This window comes from Carassius carassius, chromosome 27 (genome assembly GCF_963082965.1).
Source record: "Carassius carassius chromosome 27, fCarCar2.1, whole genome shotgun sequence".
NCBI classification, from domain to species: domain Eukaryota; kingdom Metazoa; phylum Chordata; class Actinopteri; order Cypriniformes; family Cyprinidae; genus Carassius; species Carassius carassius.
Window position 1 is genome coordinate 11561182 of NC_081781.1, and position 14636 is coordinate 11575817.

The 14636-nt window shown below is 37.1% G+C and overlaps 1 protein-coding gene across 1 annotated transcript; it reads left to right on the forward strand.

Moving 5' to 3' along the window:
• The first annotated feature begins 1649 nt into the window (after positions 1-1649).
• Positions 1650-5543, forward strand: allc (allantoicase). The gene is made up of 11 exons (XM_059513503.1): positions 1650-1907; positions 2020-2070; positions 2143-2230; positions 2574-2693; positions 2777-2856; positions 2950-3082; positions 3935-4090; positions 4408-4481; positions 4561-4669; positions 4942-5069; positions 5165-5543. Exons 1-11 carry the CDS (start codon positions 1818-1820, stop codon positions 5333-5335), a joined length of 1200 nt encoding a protein of 399 aa, XP_059369486.1. The 5' UTR covers positions 1650-1817; the 3' UTR covers positions 5336-5543.
• The last annotated feature ends 9093 nt before the right edge of the window (positions 5544-14636 follow it).

The window sequence follows — 14636 nt, forward strand, 5'->3', positions numbered from 1 at the left end:
TTGTTCCACTCTTTCCAATTACAGTGATTGCTGTCCTATTTAAGTGGCGGTTTGAATGTTGGTTTTAATGTATCAAACATGGAATCAAAACCAAGAAGGGCGAGAAAGCCAAACTGGACAGAGGAACAGTGTTTACTGTCAGCCCAGTTAGTGGATGAACACAAGGCCATTCTTAAATGAAAATTTGGGCCAGGTGTCACAGCAAGGGACAAGAAGCAGACATGGGAGCGTATAGCACAAACTATTAACGGTTCATTCCAACTGCTTGTGCGCACCTATAAGCCTGCTATATTCATAAATGCAGTTTTTTGAGCCTGCAAGGTGTCTGCAACACATTCCTTCTGCCTCTTCATCTTTCTGCCATTTTCTCCTCTGCTAAAGAAACTCTTAAGCCTCTTAAAAGTCCTCGTCTGTGCTCCTAACAAGTTTGACCTTAAGACCTTTTTTAAGGGTTAAGGATGCTTTCTGAATTACTTTTTTCTTTACTAGGATTTTTTCTTAAATTTTAAGAGTAAACGCCCACATTTCTAATAATTTTCTTAGAATTTTGTCGCTAGGAGCTACTATTTGCATTAAGATTCTTTATCACAAAACATCTTCAGGCTAAAAGTAGCTAATAGCTCGCCTATTTAAGAGAAACAAAAATATAATGGGCCTGTTAATACTAAATTTAGGACTCCTAAATGTTTGCTCTTTTTAGTGCTAAAACTAGCTCCTAAACCTGTGAAAGGTTAGGAGTAATGAAGAGGACTCCTAAGTCACTAAGACCAAGTCACAAACTATCCTAAAATGGCTGTTGCCGGCAATCTGCCTCTGAATGTAAACATTTTAGAAACATTTGATGATCATGACTTTTCCGAAAGGATCACCTTTGGTTTTGGAGGTTACCTCAACTCTGTACTTCAATTTGTTTTCATTAACAAGTTGGGCAAGAACTTGCTTGTGTCCAATTTGTTTATTTATTATTATTATTATTTTTTTTTTTACATTTGCATGTATTACTATCAGCAATGATTATTCTTCTCTGTTAATTAAAATGCTGTTTAAATGCATTTCCGCTAATTGTTTCGAGGAGCATACATTGAAGATGCTGACAGTAAGCTGCACATATACTTGTTTAATTAAGTGACACTTATCCTGCATTTTTGAATCTGGCAAGTAACATTTTTTTTTTCAAACCTTTATTTGAATACAGAAACATAATAATGTGCTCTACAATATTTTCATGAATAAATCTATTCTGATATAGACTATCAGCCAATCACTGTGTGCATAGTTAGTACGCATGCTGACATCATCCATAGCAACGAGGTCAACCCCGCCCTTACTCTTAGTTTAACGCTTCTCTCTATTTCTTAGTAAAAGTTAATCTCAGCAGCTTAATGGATAGGTTTTAAGAGAACACTCTTAGCTAAAAACTTTTACTAATTTTTAGGAGAACTCATAGTGGTAAGATAAAATGTTTTGTGAACACGGGCCCTGATTTAGCAACTTGTTTAAAATGTTTCATAATCTGTTCGATACAAAATCGATGATTATACTGCATAATTTCCTTTAACTGTTACTGCAAACGTCCCACGATGTTTTGAGATTACACTCAGTGCAGGTATAATATTCAGCGTGACAGTTGTTGACCAAGACAGTGGACTTCGCTCTGTTTAAGAGTTTGTTTTTGAGTACCAGTTAAATATTGTAGTTAGTCGACCTATTATATCGCGGAGAGTTATCAGTTCTCTCTACAATTTTCTGGATTCTTGTCATATTAAACGAAAGCTAAGTTTAAGTGGTATAGCATTTACAATCTAATTACAACAAACATGGCAAATCGACCAGTGCAGAGGGAGACCAGCAGTCAGCCACACTTCCTACAGTTCAACAACCTCGCATGCGAAACAGCTGGAGGAAAGGTGAAAAATGGAGCATTTGAAATAATATCTTAGCACTTTATATATTCCGATATTCATAGATTGCGTTTGATCATTTTAATTGTTTAACAAACTAATAACATTGTCCTTAAAGGTGATTTTTGCCACGGATGAGTGGTTTGCCCCTGCTAGAAATCTTTTAAAGGTAAAGTCCTTCATGTGTTTACATTTTCTGCTATTATTTTGTATTAATTATGATGATGATCTGAAACTTAAGAGAGACCCTCCAGAATTCATAGCCTCAGCGTTTACTGAATACGGAAAATGGATGGATGGCTGGGAAACCAGGAGGAAAAGAATTCCAGGTATTAGTCCAACTGCACAAATCAAAGCGAGTTCACTGTAAAACTGGGAAATGGGGCTCTCTGTGTGTTTCTCATTTCTCTCCAATGAGCTCTAGTTCCATTGAGCCTGGATGATTTAGAGCAGAATAGCTGCAGGCTACTTCCTCCTCTCATCCATCCAGTCTCTCTGATGATCTGTGAAATGAACGGATGAAAGAAAGATGTACTGCAATACTGAGACGCTTCCACATCTGATCAGGCTTTCAGGGCATGTTTTGTAATCTCAAAGAGTGCTCTGTCTGTACTTACAACAGGTTTCAGTGATCTCATTAAAGATGCATGTCTCTCTCATCTTGTGTTAAAGGTCACGACTGGTGCATCATTCAGTTAGGAGTTCCAGGAATTATTCATGGCTTTGATGTGGACACATCTTTCTTCACGGGGAACTATGCGCCATACATCTCCATTCAAGCTGCGTGTCTTGGTGGGTATCTATGGCTGTAGCCTTTAAGAACCAAAGTATAAGGTTACCTTCATTATATCTAATATATGTCACATTTAAATCAGATCAGATGCCGTCATTCACTCTTGAAGGAGATCGTACAGGCATGGCAGCTTCCCCAAGCCAGTTCGAAGCTGTAGCACAGGTGTAAACCATCCTCTGGTGCACTAGATATTTTTTATATGCATAATCCAGTCTGTGTTTCTGAGGGAACTCATTCTGAATTTATGTTGACCAGCTTAACTCAGACAGCTGGGAGGAACTTGTCCCGATGACAAAGCTAAGGCCGGGGTACTCTGAATCATGCCACAACTACCTGAATGTCACCTACCCACATAGAGTTACCCATATCCGCCTTAACATATATCCAGGTAATACACAATGAATCATTCAGTGCAATAACCCCCCCCCCCCCCCCCCCCCCCCCCAAAACAGAGAATGTGATCATTCATAATACTAATAAAAAAATGGCTCGGGGAGAGATGCTACAGCGGAGCAGCGTCTCAGAGAGCCATTTGTTTTGTAAAATGAAAACAAATGAAGGGTTGTAAAATGATAATAAAATATTAACATTTTATTTATAAACCACCTAAACACTGGTACTATATGTAGTTAAATTTTTTTTATGTGGTAATTTATTTACTTACTTTTCTTAGCGGATGATTTCTTGCCTGAAGTGCTTACAAGAATCTTTTGATAAATTGTTGAAACAATTGTAGCTTTGACTTAAAGTTGAAGTGTGTAATTTCTGTGCCACTATCCACCAATCCTTTCCTGCCACTGGTTGGTCAGACAGTTATTCCTGGCCTACATCAACACTATAGAGTAAAACACACCTTTACACTGACCTTGGTTCCGGAAAAATTGTTCACATAGAAATAAAAAAAAAAAATGAAGTCTTTGTTAAAGTGTTATAAGCCATGAATCAATCCAGTAAGTTATGATGTGAATCACAGCATTGCACATTTTGATTTGCAGCAAAAAAAGTAAAGAAATGTTTGTTTGCTGTTTTATTTAAAGATTATTTCTTTTAAGATGATTTTATATATATATACACCCACCCACATACACACACACACACAAACATAAAATCAAACTACTGTTACCTACCCAGTTGTCTGAGCAGGTTAAAATAAGTGTTTTAACCTAGAAACAATGGAAACAAGTGTTTTAACATTAAAAAACGACACCTTAGCTTTGAATATTTTATTGATGTTTGGCAGATGGCGGCATTGCGAGGCTGAAAGTTTATGGCATTGGGAAGAAGGACTGGTCCACTGTGTTTAGTCAAGACCTAGTGGATCTTGTTGCCCTGGTCAATGGGGGTGTATGCGTAGGCTACAGCGATGCCCACTTTGGTCACCCATGCAATATGATTGGTGAGAGATTTTTTGTACTTGAAAAACATCTTTTAGAGGTACTATGGCTCTTTTTTGTTCAGTTGTGCCAAGAGAAGCATCTAAAATGCAGACCACTTTTACAGACTTTTTCAATCAGGCATATCATAAAAACTCTGTCTGGACTGTTTCCCAGACTTTATTTTTAATAACTTCCTGAGAGAATACTAAACATTGCTTCCCAACAAATAAGTTATGGTCTATTTAATGATTGTTTGGAGAAGATTATGGAATAACGTGAGAGATTTCTAGATCTAGATCAGTACTTTGTGATTGTCTGAATGTGTGTTTCTCTGTAGGTCTAGGGAGGGCTGACAGCATGGGTGATGGGTGGGAGACAGCCAGACGCCTGGATCGGCCCAAACTTTTAAAGGTAAAAGCATTCTTTTCAGCTTAGGAAACATCACAAATATCAGTTATATTCCACACTGATCCCATATACTGGTTTTCAGGTGGATGAGAAAGGCATATTACAGGTGCCAGGATTTGAGTGGGCTATTCTCAGACTAGGACATCCTGGCATCATAAGCAAAATTGAAGTAGACACCAACCATTTTAAAGGTACAAAAAATGTTGAATATTTATTTCCATTTTGTAGCATTTTTTGTATAAATGTTTTACATTTAAAACAACAGTATCTGTATGGAAGCCTCAAAGTAGCAAACAAAAAATTAGCTTTCAGATAAAGTTTAAAGTAAGAAATAGGCACCAAAACACACAAAATAACACCATGAGATATATAGTCACATTGTGAGACATATGATACTTTTTAAAAGTTTAGGGTCAGCAAGATTTATTCAGCATGAGACTTTTTAATCAACCATTTTCCTTAGGAAATTTCCCAGACTCCTGCAAGATTGAAACCTGCTGTTTGACCCCAGATGAGGAGAACAACTTGATTCGTAACCATTGGCGTTCTGACAAAACCCCCAAGTGGAGAATTCTTCTTCCTCCTCAAAGAGTATGACTTGCTCATCCGATAATTTCATCTGACTTCATTTTCATCTTTATTCCTTTTTGTTCTATGTAAATGTGATCACAATCTTCCTTATCTAGCTGAAGGCACACCACAGACATTTGTTTTCTGGGGAGTCTGTGGTGCAGTGTGGGCCTGTGACTCATGTGCGTCTGGTCATAGCTCCCGACGGGGGGGTCAGCAGACTCAGACTCTGGGGTCGACCGGTGTCCAACAACATGACTCGCCCTCAGCAAATCTCCAAACTGTAATGCCATCATGTACTTTCAGCACACAGTTACAGAAGAATGAAGGTCATCTGTTGTGATTTAAAATATTAATACAATAATGTAAAAAACAGCATTGAAGGCATACTATATACAATACAATACCTAATAACCTTAGCTGTTGTACAGTATTCAAAAGAATTATGTTCAAGGGCAATGTTTCAGAAAACACCAATAAAATACTCTCAAAATAGCTAATACAATGAACCTTCACTTAATATGTTTGTATTGTATATTGCAAAGTCTGATACTTTAGATATAAAAAATAGCTTTGAAAATACATATTATGCATATAATACATATTGTGTGTATCGATTAGTGTTGATATGAATGTTTGCCTGGATCAATTTTAATTTAAATTTAATTAAAACAGTAATGTGAGCGGATGCAGACAGTCTCAACATTATGGACAAAATAAAAAACACTGCACAGACTGTACAGTCGCATTGAAAATAACAGGATAATTGTTTTCACACACATTTGAAAAGTTCTGCTTGCATGCGTCATAGAATGGTAAATGGCATTTATATAGCGCTTTCAACAGACCACATGGCCATCCAAAGCGCTTTACAAGTTGCCTCACATTCACCCATTCATACACTCATTCATACACCGACTGCGGTGTCAGCCATTCAAGGCGCCATCCAGCTCGTCGGGAGCAGCTGGGGTTAGGTGTCTTGCAAATGTATTCATACTCCTTCATTTATTACACATTTTGTTAAACTGTTTTAAATTACTTTTTTCCATATCAATCTACACTCCATACACCATAATGACAAAGCAAAAACAGTACGGTCACAACTAAATTTATAAAAAGTAAAAAACGGAAATAAGTACATTGCATACGTCTATGAAGATTTCTAGTTGTTTCAAACGTCTTCCATTATGGAAGTAAACCTGTTTCTGATCTCTTTTGACCTCAGGGCCTGAGTTTGGGTCTGATATTCATTTGATATGTGTGTGCCATTTCTAATCATGCCCATTCAATTAAATTTTGCCACAGGTTAACTTCACTCGGAGTGTAGTAACATCTTCAAGCAATACAGGTGCAGGGGTCTCAATAAATTAGAATGTCGTGGAAAGTTCATTTATTTCAGTAATTCAACTCAAATTGTGAAACGCATGTATTAAATAAATTCAGTGCACACAGACTGAAGTAATTTAAGTCTTTGGTTCTTTTTAATTGTGATGATTTTAGCTCACATTTAACAAAAACCCACCAATTCACAATCTCAATAAATTAGAATATGGTGACATGCAAATCAGCTAATCAACTCAAAACACCTGCAAAGGTTTCCTGAGCCTTCAGAATGGTCTCTCAGTTTGGTTCACTAGGCTACACAATCATGAGGAAGACTGCTGATCTGACAGTTGTCCAAAAGACAATCATTGACACCCTTCACAAGGAGGGAAAGCCACAAATATTCATTGCCAAAGAAGCTGGCTGATCACAGAGTGCTGTATCCAAGCATTTTAACAGAAAGTTGAGTGGAAGGAAAAAGTGTGAAAGAAAAATATGCACAACCAACTGAGAGAACAGCAGCCTTATGAGGATTTTCAAGCAAAATTAATTCAAGAATTTAAATGAACATCACAAGGAATGGACTGAGGATAGGGTCAAGGCATCAAGAGCCATCACACACAGACATGTCAAGGAATTTGCTGAACCACAGACAACATCAGAGGCATCTTACCTGGGCTAAGGAGAAGAAGAACTGGACTGTTGCCCAGTGGTCCAAAGTCCTCTTTTCAGATGAGAGCAAGTTTTGTGTTTCATTTGGAAACCAAGGTCCTAGAGTCTGGAGGAAGGCTGAAGATTCTCATAGCCCAAGTTGCTTGAAGTCCAGTGTTAAGTTTCCACAGTCTGTGATGATTTGGGGTACAGTGTCATCTGCTGGTGTTGGTCCATTGTATTTTTTGAAAACCAAAGTCACTGCACCCATTTACCAATAAATGTAGGAGCACTTCATGCTTCCTTCTTGACCAGCTTTTTGAAGATGCTGATTTCATTTTCCAGCAGGATTTGGCACCTGCTCACACTGCCAAAAGCACCAAAAGTTGGTTAAATGACCATGGTGTTGGTGTGCTTGACTGGCAAGCAAACTCACAAGACCTGAACCCCAGAGAGAATCTATGGATTATTGTCAAGAGGAAAATGAGAAACAAGAGACCAAAAAATGCAGATGAGCTAAAGGCTACTGTCAAAGAAACTGGGCTTTCATACCACCTCAGCAGTGCCACAAACTGATCACCTCCATGCCATGTCGAATTGATGCAGTAATTAAAGCAATAGGAGCCCCTACCAAGTATTGAGTACATGTACAGTAAAAGGACATACTTTCCAGAAGGACAACAGTTCACAAAAACTGTTTTTTTTTTTTAAATTAGTCTTATGAAGTATTCTAATTGGTTGAGATTGTGAATTGGTGGGTTTTTGTTAAATGTGAGCAAAAAACCATCACAATTAAAAGAACCAAAGACTTAAACTACTTCAAGCTGTGTGCACTGAATTTATTTAATTCACAAGTTTCGCAATTTGAGTTGAATTACTGAAATAAATGAACTTTTCCACAACACTAATTTATTGAGATGCACCTGTATGAATGCTCCTGAGCTAAATTCAACTGTCCCATATAATGGTTTGAATTCTTATGCAATGGAATCATTTAAGTTTATTTTTAATAAATTTACAAAGATGTTAAAAAACTTTTATTTGCTTTGCCTTTTTGGCGTATGGAGTCTAGAATGATGTGGAAAAAAGTAATTTAAAGCAATTTAACATAAGGCAGCTCCTTAACATGAAAAAAAAAAATTAAGGGGTATGAATTCTTATGCAAGGCACAGTATACAGGTGTGTGTGTGTGTGTGTGTGTGTATATATATATACATATATATATATATATATATATATATATATATATATATATATATTGTAATCTTTAATGCTGTAAACTTTCAACTAAAGTGTTATATTACAAAATTGGTGTATAGTTAGATTAAAAATATCAATATCAAAAATATCCTGCTGTTTGTGTCCCTCTTTGATGGGCAGTATTTTTTTCTGATATAGGAACATGCATCAACAGGTCTTTGATTTAAAAAAATATGTCTGAGTCAAGAAATGAATTGGAGCTTATCTCTCTTTACATGAAAAGTTGCAGTTGACATATTCTTTTGACGTTTCTTCCTCTAAGTGCTTATCCCTCGGAACAGTTGTGAAAAAAGAAGGATTTTGACATTCAATTACATGTTTCAAACTTGTTGGCATTTACTCTGTGCCATTGCACAGATAGCTTCTGCAGATGCAGTGATTTTCCAGTGAGCGGGTTTTTTTTTTCTTTTTTTTACCCCAATCATTTTGTCATGTTTCTCACAGATTAAGGCAGTGGCTCATAGCAGGACAAATTGTGTCGGCATGGTGGAGAAAAATTCTGCTAGGAGCCCTAGCCATATAAAATACAGTCAGTGGGCCTCAATCATTGAGAAGAAATCTCAATGTAGATTGTTCATGAAACCATTTCAGTGCAAATTGTTGCATTAAATTGCCTTAAGAATGATTTTATGAGCTGTTCAAATTATTTTTGTGTTTCATGAATGAGGCATTTAACTGAATCTGATTCAGAGTGAGAGATGTCACTATTTTTACAAATGATAAAAATCACATTAACTAAGATGTATGAATGAATGAAATATTCAAAACAAAATAAGCAGAATTTAAAACAGTAAAAATGAGTATGCATATTGTGCTCATAGTTCTAGATGTCCTTGAACAGCCTGACATCTGGAGATGCAAGACAGCACCAGACATCTCTCATTTCTCTGGAGTCAAACAGGCTGCATTGTGATTAATTACAGTATATTATGCTCACTCATGCAGACACATGAACACTCACTCACTCACTCTCACACACTCAGGGCTCTTTGCTGTTGAGGAAGATAAGTGTTTGTTGGACTGGGCTTAAATGACAGAGGGGGTGAACTGCACACTCAGCACTTTGCTTTGAGAAAAGGTCAATGTGAAATATCTTGCGTGTCTTTATTATCATGAAATATTACAGCTTGTTTTTCCACACCAACTATTTTGTTGAAAAACGTTTGTTTGTGCACATATGTTGCCATCCAGCTGATTTTAGTGTGTGACGTTTGTAAATTCATTTAAAACGGGTTTCATTCCATGAAAGTAACATGCCTTAAGAGAAAAGTAAATGAGACATTTGTTGGATAATCTGGATATTTAAGAACATTTAGTCTTAGAAGAATTTGATAAGAAATATACTGAAATGAAAGACTTTGAACTAAAACTAAATTTGTTACTTGATATAAAATGTATTTGCCAAGCATTCCTCTTTTTAATATGGTATAACTTGAATTAACTACAACTGAATATATAATGTAATATATGTGTTTGTGTACATGTCTATACTATACAGACATTTTATTTCTAAACCATATATACATTTAGAAAAAGGAAACTACTAAAAATTAAGAAACAACATGAAAACACTCTTAAAAATAAAGGTGCTTCACGATGCAATAGAACCTCAAATCTGGCCCAGGAGATCCACTTTCCTGCAGAGTTTAGCTCGAACCCTAATCAAACACACCTGAGCATGCTATTGTCTTCAGGATCATTAGTAAATCACAGGTAGGTGACTTTGATCAAGGTTGGAGCTAGACTCTGCAGCGATTTGATTTGAGGAACCCTGCCATAGAACAACCTTTTTTTTTTTTGGTCTAAATGGTTCCATAAAGAACCTTTAACATCTGAAGAACCTTTGTTTCACAAAAGGTTCTTGTGGCAAAAGAAGGTTCTTCAAATTATAAAAAAAAAGATCAGAAAGAGATGATTCTTTAAAGAACCTTTGACTGAATGGTTTTTTGTAGATCTATAAATGGTTCTTCTAATCTATGGCATTGCTGTGAAGAACATTTTAAGCATTTTTTTAAAAGAGTATTATGAGATTATTTTTTTTTTTTTCAAAAGTCGTCAAAAGTCTCCATTTGTTTATAGTTTAATCCCATTGCTTTCTGAGAGAAAAAATGTAGATGTTAAATACATATAATTCGGTTTTTTTTTCTTAATGGATAGAACCTGTCTGAGAGAAAATGTGACATATTTAAGAGAAGTAATGTGTGTCTGAATATATTTTGATATTTTTATGTTCAAACATATTTCAAAATCATGTTACATGGCTTATATGTAATTTGGAAAACTATTTTAAGACTAAATAATTCACATGTTGTGCTTTGCATAATATTATTTGGTGCCTCATTAACAGAACTGCTGGACTGTCACCACATACTGTCCTCAGATGGTCCGTTCATCCAGTGCTCACCAGCAGGGGGCGACAGAGGCCCAACAAACCTCTTCTGACCCCACAAGTAATGTGAGACTTCTGTGCATCTTCTGTTTTAGCATGAACTCCCGTCTGTCTGTCACTGTTTGTGTCTCTGTGGCACGATGTCAAATCCAGTGGCCCCAACAGGCTGTAAATGTAGAGCATTCTGAATTGAGCAGTCTCTCAATCACACATACAGCGAGGTGCATTAAAAATCTGCATTAAATTTTTTTATTCTAAAGCATATGGATCTGGAATAACAGGATGTGGATTTTTTTTTTTAATGAATTGTTTCGTTAACAAACAGCTCTGTTAGCACACATAGTCAGTGCACATTGATGTAGTAAAAAAAAAAAAAAAAGTTAATCTATAAATCTACTTCTCATCACCCCGAGGGAGAGAAACATTTCACCTAGATGCCCTGATCTGATATGAAATACTCAATGAAATTCAGATTCGTAATACGCGCACCAGCTCCCTAATACATACACAGAAACACACACACACACAAACTTCCTTTTTGCCTCCACCTTGCCCTCCTCTCTTATTCGGCAGCCCTCTCCATCAATATCTGTCAGTTGGCTGCCAAAAAGAAGGATATGCTCAGGAATTAACTCTTTTTTTTTTCTTTTTTTTCTAACCCTTCCCTTCCAGCATGTTTGGATTTTCTCTGTTTGATCTGGATTGTTAAATAAGACGAATGTTATTAGAAATTCATGGCTGTGCCGTGCCATCAATAAATGATTAGTTTGCAGTGCTTGCCAGTGATTGATTGGGTGGGCAGGGGATGTATTGAATCCAGGCTCATTCAATGCCATGGCGAGTCGCTGGGGAACGGCTTAGCTTATCAGTGCCTGAACAACCTAAAGTGGTGTTTGTTAAGAAAGGCAAAAAAAAAAAAAGAGAAGACCTAGAGAGAGAGAGCTATGAATTTTAAGACCACTGTTTGTAGTTAATTTGACTTATTTACTCTGATCTGATAGATTTGATATACAGAATGCATAAATTTGTCTTGGAAAGTTCCATTTCACAATAAATCTGATCAGTGACATTACTTCAGTCATCAGTGTCACGTGATCCTTCAGAAATCGTAATCATGCTTATTTTGGTGCTCAAGAAACATTTTTAACAATAATAAAAGTTCTGCTGGTTAATAGTTTTGTGAAATCCGTGACGAACATTTTTAATTTTTCTTGGGAAAATAGAAAATTCAAAAGAACAGAATGTGAATCTGTAACAATGAAAAGTCTCCACTGTCACTTTTGATCAATTTATGCATCCTTGGAGATGTCTTTCCATCAAAAATAAATAAATAAATAAATCTGACCCTAAACTTTTGAATGTACAGGTCTCGGGAATACTTCATTCTGATTGGTCATTTGCTGCATTGAGCATATAGTGATGCTAAATTGTAGGTTTCACCATTGGTCATGGCAAAATACAGTACCATATACATTCATGACTTCGATCTGCAATCTCTTTCATGTCAACACAAGTTCAAATAGCTCATTAGCGCCATCTTCAAGTGTACTAAAATTAGCAACCAAGAACTAAAAATATTAATTCTAATATACACAAATTAATGGGCATCAGACATGATTGAAGATGACTGAAAGTTTAGGAATCCCCAAATAAAGCAATTAAAACTTTCTCATGGAAGAACAAAAAGCTGGTAAGAGAACTGTGGCTAAATATGTTTTGCTTAATAATACATAAATTAGTATTGTTGCAGTGTTTTGTTGTTACATGCTTTTCTATTTGTTATCTCAAGGTCTATTTGTCTTAGAATAACATATTTTGAAGTCAAATCAATATTTCATGTGATTTTTTTAAATTTTACATTTTACATGTGGGAAGTACATTTAAAGGATGATTTACATTCAACTGGTCACTAACACAAAATAAAGTCCCTCAGGGATTTATTTTGTGATCATTTCCAACTGACTGTACATTCGGCTATCCTTTACATATTTGTCCAAGAAAATTGTGGTTTCACTTGTGTGCGAACATGCTGAGTCTTTAAATCCTAAATTCTTTTTGATGTAGTCTGCAAATCGCCCAGACTCCACAGACTCCAAGTTCATTGCCAAGCCTGAGATGAGAGCAGCCAAGCAGCAGAAACAAGTCTCCGAAACTCCCTGTCTCCACTCATTGGGGGGTAGATACCTGCCAACGGGGCAAGTTGAGTGTGTGTGTGTGTGTGAACACCTTTAAGCACCGATGCTAATTCACAGGCTTGTAGACGCTACCTCAGACAGTAGGCAAGATAATCAGAGCTGCGAAGCGAATATTTTAGCTCTGCTCAAGCTCAGATAGAGTCATAAATTAATTCAGCACTTACAGGGAGTCCTCTCAACCTTGCCAGAGTCTTTCTCAGTCTCGCTTTTAGTGTTTCTCGCTCTCTTTTATTTTATGTGGGGTGTGGAGACTACCATTAATCATTCATCTCATCATAACCAGATCAGACAGACGATTGTTTGGGTCATACAGTGAATCTTTTTTTTTTAACAGCTCCGCTCAGACTGCACTGCTATTTCCAAAGGCAATGCAAATCAGTGCTTTTTCTGATGGATGTTTGGACATTTACATTTTTGGTATACTGAAAAGACAGTTTGTAAGATGGATCCATTGAGGGACGCTCAAGTCGTGGTTGTGCATATTGTGGCTGTCCGGATCGCAGTGTATGTATTAAACTGTGACCATGCTCTTAATGTAACCTTGGGGAAGTGGATTTGACTCCCTTACACATGTCATCCTGTGTCAGAGCTCCAAATGCACCTTATACCGGCTCGTGATTGACACGGTGTGTTGCTGGTCTTGAGATTCCTATTAAACTCACTCACATATTCAGCCACCCGTCTGCATCTGTGTCAATGCCACTTTACTGGGACTGCAGCCAGAGTCAGCGTGGCAGCAGAGGTCAAACATCACTCCCTCCTGCTTGGGCCAAATCGCATTTCAAACACCCGCTGTTGAGGAAATGAAGCCCCCTTTATCAAAGTTTATCCACAAGTGCAATTTAGATGCTGGAAATTAAAGCCGTTTTTGACCTGAATGGTTTAAAGTTCAGTGGTTGTGGAAACCTTTCCAGGTGACACTCATTGGGGGTTGGGCTTTAACGGTGATTGACAGGCAGTCATTGAGTCCATTCATTGTTGAAGAAAGGCAGAAGAGGGCACGGAGCGGGCTATACGAGACTGAATGAGTGAGTGAGAGAATGTCAGCAGGCTGAAGTAACACTGATTAATGGCCTTTCTTCAGAGGGCAGCGCGTCCACCGCCAGAGATCGTTGGATAAGACCACAGTGGTACCCAAAGAGGACCGCCTGAGGTGGATCTGCTTGTCGATTAGGTGCCTCTCTGAACTCTTCAGTGCAAAGAAAATAACACGGTATCTAACTGATATTATTAGAAAGCACAGAGATAAAGCTGTTTTCCAGGTTCTGATTGCTTGCTTGTGGTTATTAAGGACTGTGTAAGATGATTTTATCTTTTAACAGCCAGAGTCTGAAGTACGATAGGAGCAGTGTGACAGAAAGTGCTATGATAAAAAATGAGATAAAAAACTCTTTTACCTTAAAGCAACCTCAGAGAGGCAGAATAACCAGTGCTATGCATCAATTGGACTCATCTGACACAAACTCATCTGCCACTAAGCAGAAGTTAGACAGGTAAGATAGAAGACAAAATAATTGAGAACCACTTAGATGTACGTAAGTACGTAAGTGAAATCTACATCAAGGTTAAGCGTCAAGCTCATTTTGTGTTCATCACAAGCATTTATTCACACTTACTGATCCCAGCCGATTCATCAGTCAGTCAGCTGGGCATTTCTCTTCAATGAATAACCAAGTCTGCCGATACAGTACGGATGCACTTGATCAATCTCGCAACCCCCTCTTTCGTCAAAAGAAATTAGCAATAAAAAAAAATCAAATTGTTATCGAT